Source organism: Cladophialophora bantiana (assembly GCF_000835475.1).
Source record: "Cladophialophora bantiana CBS 173.52 unplaced genomic scaffold supercont1.6, whole genome shotgun sequence".
In the NCBI taxonomy this organism is placed as follows: Eukaryota; Fungi; Ascomycota; class Eurotiomycetes; order Chaetothyriales; family Herpotrichiellaceae; genus Cladophialophora; species Cladophialophora bantiana.
In genome coordinates, this window is record NW_015971580.1 from 1,507,312 (window position 1) to 1,525,172 (window position 17,861).

At 51.6% G+C, this 17,861-nt stretch overlaps 4 protein-coding genes across 4 annotated transcripts; 2 read left to right on the forward strand and 2 right to left on the reverse strand.

The window, feature by feature from the left end:
• Positions 1–2,606: 2,606 nt before the first annotated feature.
• On the reverse strand, positions 2,607–5,165 carry Z519_04857 (uncharacterized protein; the record flags this gene model as incomplete). The annotated part of the gene is made up of 1 exon (XM_016762601.1): positions 2,607–5,165. One exon carries the CDS (start codon positions 5,163–5,165, stop codon positions 2,607–2,609), a length of 2,559 nt encoding a protein of 852 aa, XP_016621548.1.
• Positions 5,166–9,728: 4,563 nt separating this feature from the next.
• Z519_04858 (uncharacterized protein) lies at positions 9,729–11,236 on the forward strand (the record flags this gene model as incomplete). The annotated part of the gene is made up of 2 exons (XM_016762602.1): positions 9,729–10,600; positions 10,660–11,236. The coding sequence occupies 2 exons, from the start codon at positions 9,729–9,731 to the stop codon at positions 11,234–11,236; spliced, it is 1,449 nt and encodes a 482-aa protein (XP_016621549.1).
• Positions 11,237–12,015: 779 nt separating this feature from the next.
• Z519_04859 (uncharacterized protein) lies at positions 12,016–13,594 on the forward strand (the record flags this gene model as incomplete). The annotated part of the gene is made up of 2 exons (XM_016762603.1): positions 12,016–12,021; positions 12,083–13,594. The coding sequence occupies 2 exons, from the start codon at positions 12,016–12,018 to the stop codon at positions 13,592–13,594; spliced, it is 1,518 nt and encodes a 505-aa protein (XP_016621550.1).
• A 1,889-nt stretch (positions 13,595–15,483) lies between these two features.
• Positions 15,484–16,068, reverse strand: Z519_04860 (uncharacterized protein; the record flags this gene model as incomplete). Its single annotated transcript, XM_016762604.1, has 1 exon — positions 15,484–16,068. One exon carries the CDS (start codon positions 16,066–16,068, stop codon positions 15,484–15,486), a length of 585 nt encoding a protein of 194 aa, XP_016621551.1.
• Positions 16,069–17,861: the final 1,793 nt, after the last annotated feature.

Genomic DNA, 17,861 nt, shown 5'->3' on the forward strand with positions numbered 1-17,861 from the left:
TCAAGTTCGTACCGAAACAGCGTACACTAATGAACCATTGCACAGGTCGTTGGGCAGGCTTAGTCATACTCCAAACCTACACCATCATTCACCACTAACCCTCCGTGTCTTGCAAGTCTAGAATGCCCATGGGGAGCTGTTACGCTCGTTTATTCCTCGAGGAAACTAGTTTCTCTTTCGAGCCACTCGCCGATCCCATTTCTCGTATTGGTGGAACTTTTTGCGTCCTTGAGATGACTGTGACGGCCACCACGCCATCTCCCAATCAAAAGCATTCGGTGAATTGTCGTTATATCTTGGACGAATTGATAGTGGTAGCTACGAGAAGAAACACCCTCTTGGTGGCGATTGTCCCGGATACCGTCCTCTTCTCATGATTTTGTGGTAGGCAGCCTGATCAATGACATCCACCATTCTTATCCTCCTGGCCAATTAGTTGTCAATACGAAATATCTGTAACATTAAACTATACGCCCCCACCTCCTGTTGGACGGCTGGCAACACCTCTCATCATGGCTGTATCAAAGGGCCTCGAAATGGTTAAGCAGAGTCATCTGGCTCCCCGAGAGACATCGGTGGATTTCGTCCTTTACATCGTCGAGGACACTTGCACTCAATACGCCTGAAGAGTTAGGGGTGCCGGACTTGGGCTGAAGGACAGAGCGGTTCTGCTCAAACAGAGAGCCCAGCCAGGAAGGAGTCGACATGAAAGCAGTAATATCATCATTCCTGGGAGGTCTCACTGGGCTTCCGGCTGACAATGGACCCAGCAATGATTGAAGACGGCCTGTGAATATCAAGCCAGAGGTCAGCTCATTGTCGCTGTTGTGCATTCGTCAAGATCAAAAACTTAGAGTAGCGTTTGCCGAGCCTCGAGCCCCTTTCATCCAGCTTTCAGGCTGGAAAAAGCCAACAGGGGACTTGAAATATAGAGAAACAGCACAAGGCCAAGCGGAGCTTGTGCCACTCAGTAGCTGGTATGCACATGGGAGGAACGACCACTGACCGAAACCCCTAGGGGGGTTCGTTACCACGACAGATATGGGAGGGAACCCCAGCTCTCTAGTCGTAAAAGTTATCTGGAAAGGGGAGAATTGACTGTCCCTTTCGGTGTTCTGCTGCTCTGGAAGACAACAAGCAAGCCTTTGGACATACACGGTTAAGGAAGTCTTTAGAGATTGAATACCAGCATTTGCTATGAGAGCCTGCCTAGAAGTCTTGCTCTATAGTTTTCAATCCCAATCCAATAGCTAGCCCCCCATGTGCATATTTGAGGGCTGGACGGGCTGGACGGAACGAAGTGTGTGCCGACAATGAATCGGCCTGTCCAAAATTTGGTCGCACCGATCCGCCCTCATAGAATCACTTCACTGTGCTTCATATTCAGCGACTAGGCTGATCGTAGACAGCACTTTCTCCAATCAAATCAAAAGGCTTATTTGTCAACTTCAGCAGTTGGTAGTTCTCACATCACGATGTACTGAGCGTGTGTCGTTCTGCTTGATGGCAGATTCTCCGCCTAGCATCAGTGGCCACATTCCTCGCGGCAACGGGATTGCCACATTAGTGGAACCAGAAGAGGGTCAAAAGTCCACGGGTCCATTTACCATGCCTATGACCTCAACGGGAACCTTAGGCCATTCTGCTTGTAGATGAGTCTCTCGGAAATCGAAGAAGTCCGGAACGGTAAAGAGGAGACCATGGTCCGCGACGCCTCCAATGCAGATGCCCGTCGTCTTCCATGACGACTTGTCGCCAAATTTTCTCGGACGACCAAGACAAGAACTGTTTCTCGCTTGTGCATCACATATCGACAATAGGATATTCTGCATGAAAAGCTCCCTCCAAGTATATCCTTTCAGGTGGATTTAAAGCCCTGAGACGATGCCTCCTAGTTGGCCTACCAATAATCAGGTACAAAATCCTGCAGAGCGGTTGGCAAGATCTACCTCCCGGTCAAGAGCAAGTCGAACCCGATTTAAAGGCCATAGAAAAAGGGTATTGTTCAACTTTTCAAGTTCTAATAACGACTTGTCTGACCTTGTTACATCCACGCGCACTGGTTACGTCAAACTGCGCAAATCAGTTGATGAATGTGGTGACTTGCTAGTGCGCACAGAGATTAGCGACACCGACGAGGCCAAAAAAGAGGCGCTGCGCATGGCGCCAACGGACACGTTGATGTTCAAATAGCAATCTCGATCGCGAAGAGTCTTTGAGACACACCGCAAACGGGGGACAAGGTGTCAGCACAAAACCCTTGCTCGTTCCTTCAACCAAATTTCTCGATGAATTTAGGATGATAAAGATTGGAAGGCTTCAGATACCGAGACAGGCGAAGTCGAGGGTGAAGCATCGACCTCTTTCAAACCATGTAAGATAGCGACTTGACTAAGCCTCCTGGGTGCGCGTGCTGAAGTCCAAGCAATGGAATCGTCGCCCAGTATGCTGCAAGGCGTCTCCTTAGATGTTGGTATTTCAAAGTATGCCAGATTCAGGTGGTCAGATGGGCCCCAAATCATGACTAAAATTGATAACAGATGCAGTTTCAGCTCACATTTCCTTCATCTTCCGCGCGGTCCTGGTATGTTCGTTCGGATACATTATTAGCCCTCACTCCATAGAGGTATCTGAGTAGGATATCGTGTAGGTTCTCGTATAAAATCTCGCGATGGACGGGTGTGGATATTTACAGCCGGGTCATCTCTATTACGGTGCTTGGACATTGGCGGCATCGAGGTAGACGGAGGAGCATCCACGGGTTCTAAGGTCGCAAAATGTGTCGATGATGATGTGGAAACGTCGGACCACAATTGGAACGAAGCTCTCCGGCTATAATCGTCGATCGTCGGTCTCGTGATTCTATACGAGCCAAACGGCGACGCAGCTGCCGTCAGCTGGTCACTCCCGATGAAAATGCCAGCAGGCGGGTCTTCCCAGTGTACCACTGTCCCCGACCCCTGCCCGCCCGTTCTTGAATTGTCGCGCACTGGGTTTTGAGTCTTACCAAATTCGTTGACCCTAAATTGGAATTCTGTGGCCTGGGAAGGGCGGGTAGCGTCTGACCTTCCGGGATTTGTTGTCTCAGCACTGTCTCGTACAGCATTTGTGGTATTGCTCAAGGACCAGAAACTTGGCTGGCTGTGCGGTGGCGGCAATGATTTTGCGCTCGAACAATCCATGGACCTGATCCAGCATGATGATGTTCGTCCTCCTGGTGGGCCTGGTGCCCTCCTTTTTGCTGGGACAAGCGATCTTGGAAGAGCACTAGTCTTTGGGTGTCCAGACTTCTGCAACTTTCCGGCTGGACTAGTATTGGGTCCAGGTTCGGTCATGGGAGCGTTGTTGTAAAGTGATATATTCACCAGTCTCTCGTCAATGTGACCTTCCATTGGGCTGAGATGTGATAGAAAATCCGGTTCAGAATGGTCAAGATGCTGTGGAGACTGTATGAAAATCGAAGTATTAACAGCAGTGGGAATCGATTTGGGCGAAACAAAAAGTTTAGGATCCGAGCCAGGCTGCTCTGACTCGAACCAGAGGCTGGAAGTACCATGCTGAACACACGATGGTTTGTTGATTGCTGGAAATACCTCACCCCAACTTGTGGTAGATTTAGGTAGAAGATGGCTACTTTCAAAGTGGAAGCCGTCCTGGATCCGGCCAAATTCCTCTGGAAATACATATCTCATCCATGCTTCATTGTCCGTATCGATGCTTTTGGAGAGGCTGGATGTGGTTTTCCCGCCCGAATCACTAGCTTGATCGCCCTGTTTTCTGCTTCGAAAGCTAAATGGCACACCAGGGGAGTGATCTGTAAGCCGGGGAATGACCTCCTCGAACCCCGGTGAAGGAACAAGGTTTCCTGTCTCGCTGGTTACGTGGCTGGCGATATCTTCTGCTCTAGATCGTCGTTCCTTGGTGATGCTCTTCGCCAAATAGCCAGAAAACCCAGTAGAAGGGCGATGTAGGCCGTTAGACTCGCTCTCGTTCGATTTGAAGATCGAGACATGCTTAGAGGGAGCCGTCTCAGATGCAACACCGAATGTAGAAGCGCTGAGGTTGTAAGAACACCGTAGCGAATCAGTTGTATCACTTTCTGCCAAGCTGTCAGCAGAAAAGAATGAGTCTCTTCTCTGCTGTTTTTCACGCTCGAGATCTCCTACCGCCTGCTCTAGTTTCACTTGATCCTCCAATGTAAATTGTGGGCGCAGTCCCAGTTCGGCACCGACAGCCACATCGCATGCTACGCCCGGGGCAATGTGTATGCTTTCATCAACTGAAGGGGTCGGGCCCGGCCTAAGAGGATGGTTGGGGTGCAGGTATGGCTCTGAAAATAGTGGTGGGCTTGAACCATGTCCCGGCCCATCCTCTAGGAGCCCCACGGCAATCACACGCTGGATTGTGTCTGGCAAGGCCGGTATTGGGGCTTGCGGCGATGAATGTCGGTGGGAGCCGCCGGAAATATTATGTGGATTGTCCTGTTGATATGGGGCCGGCTTACAAAGGGCGTCGTGTTTGGCACCCGAGGGGTTTGGAAACGCTCCGCCGGATGGAGGATTCACTTTGGAAGCATTCGTCTGGGTTCTTGACCGAGCGAGCCCACGGACCTTATCCCAGGATGTTAGGCCAAGGCCAACAGCTTCTTCCAGGGTGATAAGATTGCCTTCGTCCGCCGAGTCGAGCTGAGCTATTCTCCCCCTCCTTGGTTCACTAGCACGAGCTTGAATTTTTCCACTGCTCCTTCTTTCTGATACTTCTCTCGATGTGTGATGTGTTTGGTTCCTGTCCTGAACTTTGTCCGGATGCGCCGGTTCATTGATAGCTCCTGCAACTGATTGGATAGGCTCTTTACAGCCCACAAAGCTCGAAGTGGTTTGAGTCTGATGTACGTTGGACCCTATTCTGAGGCTAATCTCTTCTGTCCGCAGAGAAGGAACACGTTGAGCTGGGCGTGTGGAGCGTAATTCTCCCTGGCCTGAATTTCTCTGGGGCATCGAAGTTCCCTGCTTTAAATGTGGTATCTTGCGTCGACGGCCGAATCCCTTGATCTCGTCTCGAACAACTTGATTGAACCTAACTGGCCGCGCGGTTGTGATTGCGACCCAGTCGGTTTTGTCGAGTAGAGCTTTGCGGGCGTGTTCAAGGCTGTCGTCGTTTCCCATCTGCCTGTGGACGTTATTAGCATAGGATCAAACTGTGAACTCCATTGGTCCCTTGCCTCGAGGGTCTCTCAGCATCAGATGCCTGACCTTTCATTTGTCCATTCGGAGATCCCAAGATCTTCGTCTCTGAAGGCTGTCGTCCACCAATTGACCCCTCTTCTTTCCTATCGAGGCCATATGCTAGGTTTTTGCTTTCAGTGGCTCTCCTAGGGAACTGTCGCGCCTTCAGAGCAAGTTGGTGCCGAGGAGCATTGTGTATAGAGAATGCAGATGATGGAGGACAGGAAGGGCGAGATCTAGGTCTCAGTCTGGCCTTTGCAAAATGCTGCTTCTGTTTTTTGACAAGTGCATTGGCGTTGGCTTTGGAGTGACGCTGTAGGCTGCCACCCGTCCAGTTCATCCCAGCCCGATGAGATCAAGACGACAATGGAGAAATGTACAGAGGGCGTGAGAGTGAAGAAACGGATGGCAGCAGCATGGTTGCACGGAGCTACGAGTTGTCATGGAGAGTGGTGGGTTTCCGTTGACTGTATACGGTGCGAGGGTTTGTCAAGACACTGCTCCGTACCTAGGTAGTCTTTCCGCCTTCTGTGCTGCGCCGTTGCGGCTTCCATCTTTGCTTCAAATCCATCAACTCTTCCAATATCTACCAGTACTCGTTACATACCGTCATATCGTAGTTTTCGAGACAAGTCACCTCAAGCCTCGATCGACTGTGACCAGTTCGATATCAAAAACGTCGGGCCGAGTCGGGTCGAGTCGGGTCGCAACGGCTCATGACCTCCCTTTGATATTAAATGCACAAGTATCCACAAGTAGAATCTGTGCTATGCAGACCAATCTCAGCGGGATGTAGCACCGGACGTAGCACGACACCGTGGGAGGCAACCCCTTGGCCAGTCATGACAGGCGCTGGCTTCAATTGTCCGCTGTAGGTAAGGTTGAGGCTGGAAAGGGTCTGTTCCTTCTCGACAATTGGAGCACCAACAAATCTCACTTAGGAGCAAACATGCCAAACATGCCAAGCCATTCTCCAGCATCACGTGGCAATGTCCTCCTGCTTGCCCTTTCGAACTTCCCACTTTCTACGCTCGCTTCCTACTTGAAGTTCTTCGAATGACACCACACAATACCTCCTACCCTTCCTTATGAGCATTGGACCCTGACTCTCGGGGATCTGCTAAAGAAAAAAAAGAAGCGTCCGTCTTCGGTCTTCCGGTCAACGAGTATTTTTCCTCACCAAAGGTGCTTCAAGTTGTCTGCACACGAGGTACGTGTTCAATTTTGCGTGATTCAGTCCACAACCCGAATACCCATTCCATTGTGATGAAAAACCCAATCAAAAAGCATAGTTCAACCGAGACGTCACGTTTTTGACGAGAACAATTCCATCATTCAATCTTCTGAACTCAGCCGGAGCAGCCATTCCACCATTGTCGCCCCCGCAACCGCTGACTTAGTTTTGCTAATGATTGCCGTCTACGCAGGTACGTTTCGGTGATCTTTGCAAGCTGTTCTCGTGGCTTTCCGCTTTTAGCCCCGAAGTTGGTGAATGTGCAAGTATCGGCATAAGTCGGACCGCCCATGTTTGCTGAGCTGGACGCCGGGAACGTGGGATCCCCTTGCGCAAGATGATCATCGATCTGTTTTTACCAAAGTCAGGCTATTGATATGATGTGCTGATCGGCCAGAAACCTCCAATCTGACTTTCCAGCTCTGTCGGAACCCATCCGACAAGACTTGTCACTCTACCAACTTGTATTCCAACATTTTCAATGGCCTTCATATCTTAATCCAAGCCTGGCTGAAGCGTGTAGCGCAAGTCTCAGGCCAATCGAAATTTTCTCTAGATCGGCGGTGAAGCGTGATGGGGAGGAGGCATTTTGTGTGCGTGTTGTAGGGAGGATCACGTGAGCCCTACCGTTCGACGTGGCTTTCGTTCTACCAAAGTGCCGTGGCAGCCAGCAGTCCCGGTTCACAGTGAGGCCGTCTTTCTCGACCAATCCTTTGTGGTGCGGCCGAGTGATAAAATTGAACAGGTTACACAAAGCCCCTGCTTTGCTCCCTTTGTGCGGCATGGGCCCAACAGGACCTCAGCCCGCAGTGCAGGCTCCAGCAATTACATGCGCGGCAGGAAGAAACTACGAGAAACTCCCCAACACGCTGAATGCACAGTACTCTCCCCTACCAATACGACTATCGATGAGTTGTTGCGTGCTGAACTGCAAAGACGAGCTTCCCTGCAATGCGAGTGCGAGTGCGAGTCACAAGAGCAGACCGTTGGTCCTGGAGGATGCCACGTCAGGAGTCTGTGTGCTGCACTGTGCATGCACCCATGTTTCCACCACGCCAGTCAGGCCCGTTGCGAGTGGTTGCTGGTGGTTGTAACAGTTTGGGGCGCTGAGGGGTCGAGGTCAGAGCCAGCAGTCAGCAAGGCGGAGCCAAGGGATGGGCGGCGAATGAAGGTGCCCCCTGCTGATCATAGCCCCATATGTTGGTTGGAGCCTCTGAGCCACTCAGATCCGGAGAGATGGAGACGCGCCCCGCGCTAAGTGCGACAGCTACCAACCACAGCGCTGTTAGCCCTACAGATGACGTCGACCTTGACCTGGTAGGTGGTACAGGAGTCGGTATTTCGGAGGCAGCTGGCTGCAGCCGAAGCGGCCAGCGTCGGACCGGGCTGCCAAGTCCCAGTTCCAGGGCGGCGGTGATGGAGTCTGGGTTGTATCTGCCACCTCGTCGACCACCTTCGCAGGGCAACATGCAGCAGCGGGACTTGCAGCAGCGCTGCATCCAGCTGCGACTATTGCTGCACCTTGGTCCTATCACCACTATCTGTGATGGATTTGATGATGGATCCATGCTCCTCCTGTGCGACCAGCCGCCGGATCCAAAGTGCTAGAACATCCAATGCAAGGCGCCGTGGTTCGGTCACCGCCCACTTTTCCCACTTTCCTGCCCACCTCGCTCACCTCTTCTCACCCTCATTTCCTTTGCTCTCATCCGCCAACTCATTCCCCCCCCTTTCTTTATAATTCTACTCTCACCCTCCCGCCTACGTCTCTTCCCTCTCTCCTCTCTCAACACTCCCATCTACTCTAACTTTTAGCCTGTGATCAAGAGACCACCCACCTCACATACTTCTTTTAACATCTATCCCACATACATCCAACATCACCACCACCGACATTATCTTGGACAAGCCAACTGCACTCAATTCCATTGGCCCATCAGGAGTTATTGCTTCTATCATCCACAGGACAGCCCAATCCGGACATCCCAGGATCGCTTTCTTTGCCTTTTTTTTCATCTCCATTGCCAGGACAAATTTACCCGAGGAACTCGAAATCTCGACAAGCATCAAGCTTGACACAAGCCGGCGTCGCAGCGTGTTGTTGAGGTACTGCAAGATTTTCTTTTTCCTTTGCATCGACGCTAGTGCTTTTTATCCTTTGCCTCCATGCCGGTTCCCCTTCCTGAGGATCTCAATACGTCGCCCGACTTTGCCTCAGGCGCACGTAAACCCAATCCTTGCGGCTTTTTCGCCCAAGGCTATCTGTGCTGTACGGATACGTCGACCTGGGTCACGTTTCTGAGCACATGAAATGAATGAACTACAAAAGACCCTGAAGCCCGACACAGTTCCCACGGATATCCCTAATACCGTTTTGGAAGGAGCCGTTATGATACCGGACAAATTTATACCAAGGAGACTCCCGTGGATTGGCCGTTTCATGAAGATAATGCTACCCTGGATCGCGTCTGTGCTGCTACATGACCCCGGAATACTTCGTTTATGTGCTTGACATACGACTTCCAACAGCTGCGTGATCGACCTAACCGCTTTCCTGGGGACAGTTTATCTTTGTCGACAATCTCGCCATACAAGTTCCTGGAATCAAATTATTGATGTCGCCATGGTGAGGACTACCACCCAAGTCCGTCACTCTCTTTGAAAACACTGTTAACACTCATCGTTGGAGTGACCGCTAAGGAAATGGCACGGACTGGACTCGTTGTTACTATACTTCGCGACCTTAGCAGTGCACTGGATTTAGAATGCCGAATGTTCGGACGGAACCCAGGGCCTCTGGACTTTGTCGCCCACCGGGTCGCTGTCTTATGCATTGCTATTCTCGCCTTCTTGGACAACTGCTTTATCAAAGGTTTCGCTCTTCGTCAACCCTACGGACTATGTCGACAGTCTACCTTTGTTGTCCCGGAACTTACAGCTCTGAAATCTAACCTCTGCTTCTGACCGGAAGTCGTCGATATACCTGGTCGTTGACCGTTGCCCCGCCTCCGCTCGGACATGCCCAATCACCCATGTTTCCATTTGACAATGCTTTTTTTTTGGTGTTGCTTGGATGTTTTGTGTGTATGATGGGGGCGAGTACTAACTTGTGTTCGCGCTGGCAGAAATCTATTTGTTCAACAATGACTTCGACAACATTGACCCGGAGAAACCCACTACTGGCCACACTTATTCCAGGATCTCAAAGCCGGGTGCCGAGGACCATGCCTGTGACTTACCAGGATTCTATTCCGTTTAGTTCTGCCTCCATGGCTGATGGAATCTCCAACGCACACTTTTCTTTGACTTCTGCCTCTTCTGGATCGCGTAGGTGCCACGGGACTGCACCTAGCGACTTCCCCTCTGGACAATATCCTCACAATGATGACTTCTTCTTGTCAGCGTCTTCTGCAATGACCTATGACTCCATGACCGTGTCTGGCGGTGCATTTGCCGTCCCCGTGATGTCGAGCTTGAGCGGCTTTGATGCCGATCCAACCTCTGAGTTCCTGACAGAGGAGGCTTTCTCAGGCGACAACTCCGCAGACTTGAACCTCGTGCCATCGTCGCAATACCATGGACAAGACCAGCCAGAGGATCTGATGATTTCCGGTTACATGAACGTGGATTCTTCGTCCCTCTATCATCCTGGAATGGTGACCCATTTCAGCTCGCCGGGCTTCTCGTTGCAGAGACTGCCAACACCCCCTCCCGAGGAATATGTCCGGGATTGCCTGTCGGCCCAGAATTCGCAGGAGAAGATGTACCCGAATGCCCAGGATTCCACTCTCTATGGGAACAGCGCCTGCAAGGTGTCACCAGACAGGTCAGATCCCTTCCTTATCTCCCTCCACCTCATCTGTCAACTAACCCAAGCGGTCAACAGCCTCAAAGGACGCAGTGTATTTCGACCTAGGCCTATTCGATCTGCGTCTGAACGGAATGGTGTCGTCGACCAAAGTGTTTCGTCTATCGTGCCTGCTGAGACCCGGAGCCCCAAGGAGGAACAATCGGACCGAGAAAAGGCCAGAAGTGGACCCCTGTACGAAGCCAGGCCCGACAAAAGTGGTCACTATCATTGCCCTATGTTCGACAAGCTCAAGTGCAATCACCAGCCCACCAAGCAAAAATGTATTTACAAGTAGGTCAGACGTGTTGCATACAGGCTGAGTTCTTTCTAACACTCGCATCTCCATACAGCAAATACGTGGACTCCCATTTAAGGCCATACCGCTGCCGTTTCACGGATCGCCCGGAATGCGAGGATCTCAGGTTTTCTTCCAACGCCTGCCTCCTTCGCCACGAAAGAGAAGCCCATGGAGAACATAACCACGGAGTGAATCCCTACTTGTGCAAGTTCCCGGACTGTGACCGTGCCCGAGAGGGAAATGGATTTCCTCGCCGATGGAATCAACGTGACCATATGAAACGAGTCCACCAATACGAGGAACCTGAACCTCTTCCCAAGAAGAACTCAACCACTCAAAGTCAGAACAAGAGAAAGAAGCCGACATCTGTTCCCATGAGGAGGTCGAACTCCTCCACCCTGGCCAAGGCTCATGCGATGGCGAATGCTGCCATCCAAGCTCAGAACTACGGCCAGGCTATTACCCGGCCCCAGTATGTCGCTCCCGGCGCGTACACTATTCAAACCCGGGACTATGATGCCATGATGCCACAAACAGTGTCAATGGACGATGTCCAGTTCTCACCCAGGCCTGCCATCTCTAGGACATGCCGTGTGTCACCGCCTTACTCCGGGGTCTATCCTTCATGAGTTTCTTTCTTTTGTTCATCTTTTAACTCAGCGAAATCAATGAAGCGATATATACCCTGTGCAACCTACCTCCCAGATGGCCTCAAGCGTTTTGATCACTCTTTTTCTGAATTTGCATTCTACCAACCATGCAGCCAGACCACCTCTGTATTGCAGATCGGCAATTCCAAAGGTGTAACAGGACAACAGTGCTGCCGTGTTGGGAAGAAAATAAAAATTTGCCACGACTCTACCGGATTTCCGAGCTCTACTTTTTCCAAACTATTATCTCTTCAGACATACGACCAAGCCACAGGACGAATTTTCCGCTGGAGAAGAAATGTGAATCCCGGAGGTTGTTATATATCCCAGGACTGGCCAACATATATCTACCTGAGGAGCTTTCCCTATGATTCATCTCCAGGACGGGCCATTATGCATTGTGACAAATCTTACCGGTTCAAAGGATCAACGAGACGTGGTCGACACTTGTGTTTTCTGCACCATCGGCTAGAGGCATTCGGCAAGGGGGGATTGGATAGATAGAAATTTCTTGACAGCAGTGTCAGTACTAATTGTGAATGTACTGTACGCACAACAATGTAGCTATTTTCGGGGCCTACCACCGAGACACCAAAATTCGGATCTTCGAGCAAAGAGCTGTGCCTTTCACCGATTAAAATGTATATAGAGACCACTTGATAGCACCGAGGCGAGGCCCCCTCCTTGAAACCCCCACCACTAAAGAAAACAAAATTTCACCTTGAACTCCCCTCCACGTTCCTCGAGCAACTTATGTGATGCCAGTGAGTACACCATCCTATGCATCTGAGAAATCCTCTTCACAGTAATTGACTCTCCCTGTAGCTCATCATAATCACAGGCCTCCCCTGCTCGGGCAAAACGTACCGCGCCCAGCAAATCGCTTCCTCGCTGGCCGGCTTCATCCACTCCTCCGCTGACGAACCATCAATATTAAAAAGGACCATCCAGATCGTTCCTTCGTACCATGCGTCTTCCGATGGTGTTAACAGCTCAAGTTCTATAGAAAATACTGCGCTTCGAGACCAGGTCTACAACAACGCGTCTCACGAAAAGACCGCAAGGGCAGAAGAATTCTCCTCGATCAAGCGCGCTCTTTCGAAAGACAACATCGTGATAGCTGATGGATTAAATTACATCAAGGGCTATAGATACCAGTTGTGGTGTGAGGCGAAAGCCGTGGGAACGAGATGTTGCATCGTCCACGTGGCTGCGCAGGAGGATGAGTGTAAGAGGTGGAATCGAGAGAGACTGAGAGCATTCGATGAGGAGGTGGGTGGTAGCGGTGGCGACGACGGCGATGGAGAAGGAAATTGGAACGCGACGGACAAACCAACACGGCACATGCAAGGGGAGAGTATACTGGGCGACCTGGTCCCGGAAAGCCATACTGCTATCTACGGCGACCGGGTCCTGGAGAATGTGAATGCCAGGTCACGGTCTTCGTCGATGGACGGGTTAGACAACGGCGACGGCGAAGATGCTGTGGCTCGGACTCTACCAGACGACACAATGACTCTCAAGTCCCTGTACATCAACCGGGCAGATGCAGACCCTCCATCATCAACGGAATCAAAGCCACCAGAAGACTTTCCACATCAACCGACGATTCACTCACCCTCGATCCCAATACCACCACCAACATCCTCTCCTCCATACTCGTCCTCGACTCTCACCTCCCTAATAATGCGCTACGAACCCCCCTCTCCCTTCTCTCGCTGGGACACTCCTCTCTTCACTGTTCCCTCGTCCGACGCAACCCCTCCGATACGGGAGATTTGGAACGCAATCTATCCCCCGCCCTCCAAACCGACCAGCAAAAAAGCACTGAGTCAACTATCTCCATCCCAAAGATCCAACGCCAATGGCAATGGAAATGGGACGAGTGAACCTTTCTCATCCGCATCAGTCACGACGCGCGATAAGCCGGCTGTGGTGAAACCCCACGCAGCGACTGTTCTCCCTCGCGCCACTGCGTCGGACGCCCTCCAGACCCTCGAATCCGCAACCATGGACGTGGTGAGACATCTACTGGCGCAATCTCGCGAACAGAATCTATCCCAAGGAGGAGAGGGTGGCGACGTGCTCCTCTCCATCCCCCTTCCACAACCGACCCACTCGTCTACCAACCCAGCCGAGCCGCCAACGACAGTGAGATTGACCATCCACATCCCGCCCGGCCTTCAACTCTCACAGCCCATGCTGCAGCGTCTCCGGAGAAAATACACGCAAATCCAAAGGGGAGGGATCGCTCACGGGCAAGGATACATCAGCGGTCGGAGGAAAATTATCGAAGGCTTCGTTGAGTTCCTGGAGGCCGAGTGGACTGCAGAATAAACTGCCAAAAGAGAAGATGGGGAAAGAAAGAAACCGAACAGCATGTGAGAGATTGCTTAGCTGGCCCCGACTTCAAGTTGCTCTGCCCATAATGGTATGTACTGAAGATCGGGAGGGATCCCACAGAGATAGAAAGAGGGAAAGGGAAACGGGAGAAGGGGGATCATAGAAGACAAACCCAAGGCTCCCTGGACGTGGGCAATCTGATCGATCCTCAATCCGTTTTCCAACCCCCGACCTGGACGACAGTACGAGAAAGAACCTCCTCTCTCTCGCCCTCGCTTCCTCACCGCCACTGCTGGCCTCACCCTCTCAGTGCCATCACCCTCACTTCGGCGCCCCATCTATGCGTTCATCCACGTGCCTTCCACCAACTCGTCTTCCCTCCACCAACGACCTACCTAACCCAGCAGGAAGCAAGCTATCCGGTTCCTCAATAAAACACCCCCGCCACCCCCGCGTCAAACCCAACGAATACGGAGTATGTAGGTATGTGTTCGTCTGTTCCCCGACATGCATGCATGCGACATGCTCCCCTGGCCGCGGGTAGATTGGAGCATTGAGATCCCTGCCTGGGAGAGGGCGGCAAAAGGCGAGGTTTGTAGGGTTGTAGGCGAGCACCTGAGCTGGGAGGGCAGGTGGACAGATAGCGAGTAGATAGGCGGAGCTGGATGATTTTGAGGACGTGGAGATGAAATGGATTGGGAGGGGGAATGCAAAAGTGAAGAAAGCGACGGGAGAAGTAGGGAAGTAGAGACAAGCTAGGGTTACAACGAAAGCAAGGCGTGTCAAGAAAGGTTGCATCAAGAGAAAGTCTTCTATTCCCGACCATCTGTCTTATCCAAATCATTTCTGATCTCGACTGAATGAAGGGCCATGATTCCAGAACGAGTCGTATGCTCTTGCACGGGGTCGACTCTCGGAAAGGGAATCTATACTTTCCAAATCAAGTCATCAAACACCCTTCCCAGGTGGTGTCACTGTTGCCCAGATACCAAAGAACTCAAGACCCAAGGTGTCCCAAAAACTAAACTCCAACCCTGAGCATACTCCCAAAATTGTTCGTTGATGCTTCTTCAACTCCAATCCTCCCATGAGATGCATTTCTTCACTTCGCTCATCTAACACACGAAAAAGAAAAAGAAATTAACTGAAATCTTTGCACAAGGTAAGAGAGAGCACTGAGCCCACAGGTATCTCCTCTATGCCTTTTTTTGAACCGCTAGAAGGTGGGTGTGTCGATATGACTGTCGAGAAGCACACACAAAGCCCTCGCCGTAAACTGACTGTGGATTATTCATTAAGCCCTCGGGTGAGCGTACATAGTTGCTTCAAGATAATTGCCGCAAACGTTCTAGGGGTATCAACCCAAGAGAACAATGACGACTCCAGAAAAGAGAAGAGGATCCGATCATAGAGATAAGAGCAAATTGTGAGAGTTGAGAAGCGAACAATGTCAATAGGTGGATTGCAGATGGCATGTCGTAAATGTGGAGATAACTGACGTAACGAGAGAAATTTCGCGCGAGCGTTGCATTGAAACTTGGAAGGACAATGCAGTGGTCCGTGATCCGCATTGTATTCGGAAGGTGACAACATTAAATCGAGGTGCTGGAGGTGCTGCCCGTTGCAGTGTCGGCTGTATGATGATGAATTCCCGGGAGTTTCTCCGGAAAAAAGGTCCTTTTGAGCAACTGTCCAAGACTCGTCATGGTGGGTGGATAAATATTCGTGTTGGGGTCAATCACATGCCGAAGTCAATGTCTCCTCGGCAAACCCATTTTCGACCGAGAAGCCATCCAGTGGCGAGAACTCGTTGTCGGGTAAAGCAAAATGGGTTGCGTGAGGAAAATACGTAGATGATCGAAGGACATTGTGACATGTTCTCTTTACAATGAAACATCTCCCAAGTCTCGCATTAAACAAGCCATCTGTGCCCGTTTTGCGGCCTCGGCCAGAAAATCCGGCGGCAACTGCCCCGGATTCATTGTCTGTGGATATGCAGGATGCTCTTTTGACATGGAATTTGTGTGCGGATGTAGATGTTGCTGTGGCTGTTGCTGATGCGACTGAGGTTGTTGGTCGCCAAACGGCTGCTGCGTTTGATAACCGGGATGCACCGGCTGGGAGGTATATGGGTTAGGTTGGGAGTAGGTGCCACTAAAGAACGGACCCATATGTGCAGCCGAGGGCGAAGGCAACGGGGCGTGAATATGCGAGTGTCCTTGCTGTTGGTGAGCCATGAAGTGTGACTGTATCTGAATGCGATGCTGCGGCTGTTGAGGAGTAGGAGGTGGCGGGGGAGGCTGTAGAGTGTCGCTGACGGGGCTTGGGTGAGAACTCGTCGAGGCACTCGAGGGTTGCGAAAAGCTCTTTGTGAACGTGGAAGTAGGACGACCACCGCTTCTTTGCTGAAATTGTTCTTGTTGTAAATGGGGAGAGAGTCGGGCACTCCGGCGCGGATGGCTGCTCATCTTGACAATCAAATCGTCGGCGGAGGGCGGAGGATTGTGTTTCAAAAACCACGTAGCCGCTGAGTACGGCGGCTTTGTCTCAACTCAATTGTCTCCTTCTTTTCCGGAAACAGCGCGCGGCTAGAGGCTCTTCGCAACAAAGGGACTGCAAGGAGGTCGCAACCGGTCGAGGGTTGAACTTGGACGGTCGTTGCTCTGGAGGGTGGAATCAGGCGCAAGGAGGAACACGAGGTACGTAACAGGAAAAAGAGTCAAAAGTGAGTGTAACAGTGACCTCGCCGCAAGAAAAGCTGGGGGACGGAGAATTAGTGCGGCGGTCAATTGGGAATTTGGAGAGATCAGCGAGAGCCGGACACCTCAAATGTCAACTTCTCCAAGTTCTCTTTTCCTGCGCTCTCTAGGAGAGGGTCGGAAACGGACCGTCGAGGCAGCTTGGGGGGAATGTCTGACCACCCAAGGGGGGCGAATGCGCTACTTTACAGTCAAAGGAATCGATGGCGAGGTTCGACCGAGGCAGCGGTTGGCTGGCGGAATGAGCAGTTCGTGGGGGAGGACGAGATGTGGAAGACTGCCGTTTGTACGAGTTCTGGGAGTCTAGACACACTAGGAGAGTCTGGAGTGGTGCGGGGCGCCTGCAATTGGATGGCCTGAGGCACGTTTTCCCGGGCTGATCTGTGGGGGAACCTGGTCGAGGGATGGGCCGGCCTCGTAGAGGAATCGATGCAAGATCGAAGACAGAGGTTCAGATCAGGGGAAGAGATTGTCGGAAGGAGAAAAAGGTGAAGAGAGATGGCAGGTCAGTGATTTTGACACCATCGAGAAGAAGCAGCGCAGGCGGCAAATGAGAGAAAGCCGTCGGAATGGCGGGATCACGGGACCGCAGCTTCGACCTGTAGACTGCGAACTGCGGCAACAAGGCGACGGGCAGATGCGGGATCGAAAACACCCACAATTGGTATTACTCTGTCCAACGGGTTTTCCCTTCTCATACTTCCACGGCCCCGACAATCTGCCGACCAGCTTCTTATTTGTACTAAAAGTACCACACAGCCAGCCCTGATGGCCCCATGATAACATCCAATGCAGTGGTCAGTCAGTCTTCCCAGCGACAGCGTCCTTGACGCATTTGCCGAGGTCATCTGTTCCTACCGCTTTATCATTGCCCCGGCGAGAAAGTGTTCAGCTATGTACAAAGTGAGGTGATTGATGACATATGAGATAGGCAGTGCCCTAGGGGTGCCCGGGTGCTCCATACACATCAGATACCCCTTCCGAGTACTCACGCGCCATTCCGCGGTCCTTCAACGGCAGTCCTCCGTGATACGTACCTGGACCTTGGATGGGTACTCGGTACAAGTCTGGATGTAATGATACTCTACACATCGCCCTCGCAAATGGGAGCTCCTTTGCGGCCATAATAAAGAGCAACAAACGAGACTGCAGGTCCGGTGTCAATGACCTGAGTCAGGCCACCACCACCAACCGACCCATCTCGTGCAACCGGGTCTTTTTATCACATCATCGTCCTGCAGAATTCGGGCCACCTTTGCATTAGTGACCCAAGGTGCCATCCACCAATCTCGCATGTCATTTACTTTCTCCAATTCCTGTCAGATACGCGCTTGGACAGAGGTATCTTAGCTCCATCGGTCCAAACCCAATCCTTGTGGCAGACCTGCTCCGGAGATATGTACCCGGTATTGTCATCCGATTCTTACCCAGTTGAGGTCGCTGGCGACCTATGAAAGCCCAAGGCTGGACTCTTCTCAAAAGTGCTTATCGCATTGAGCTCC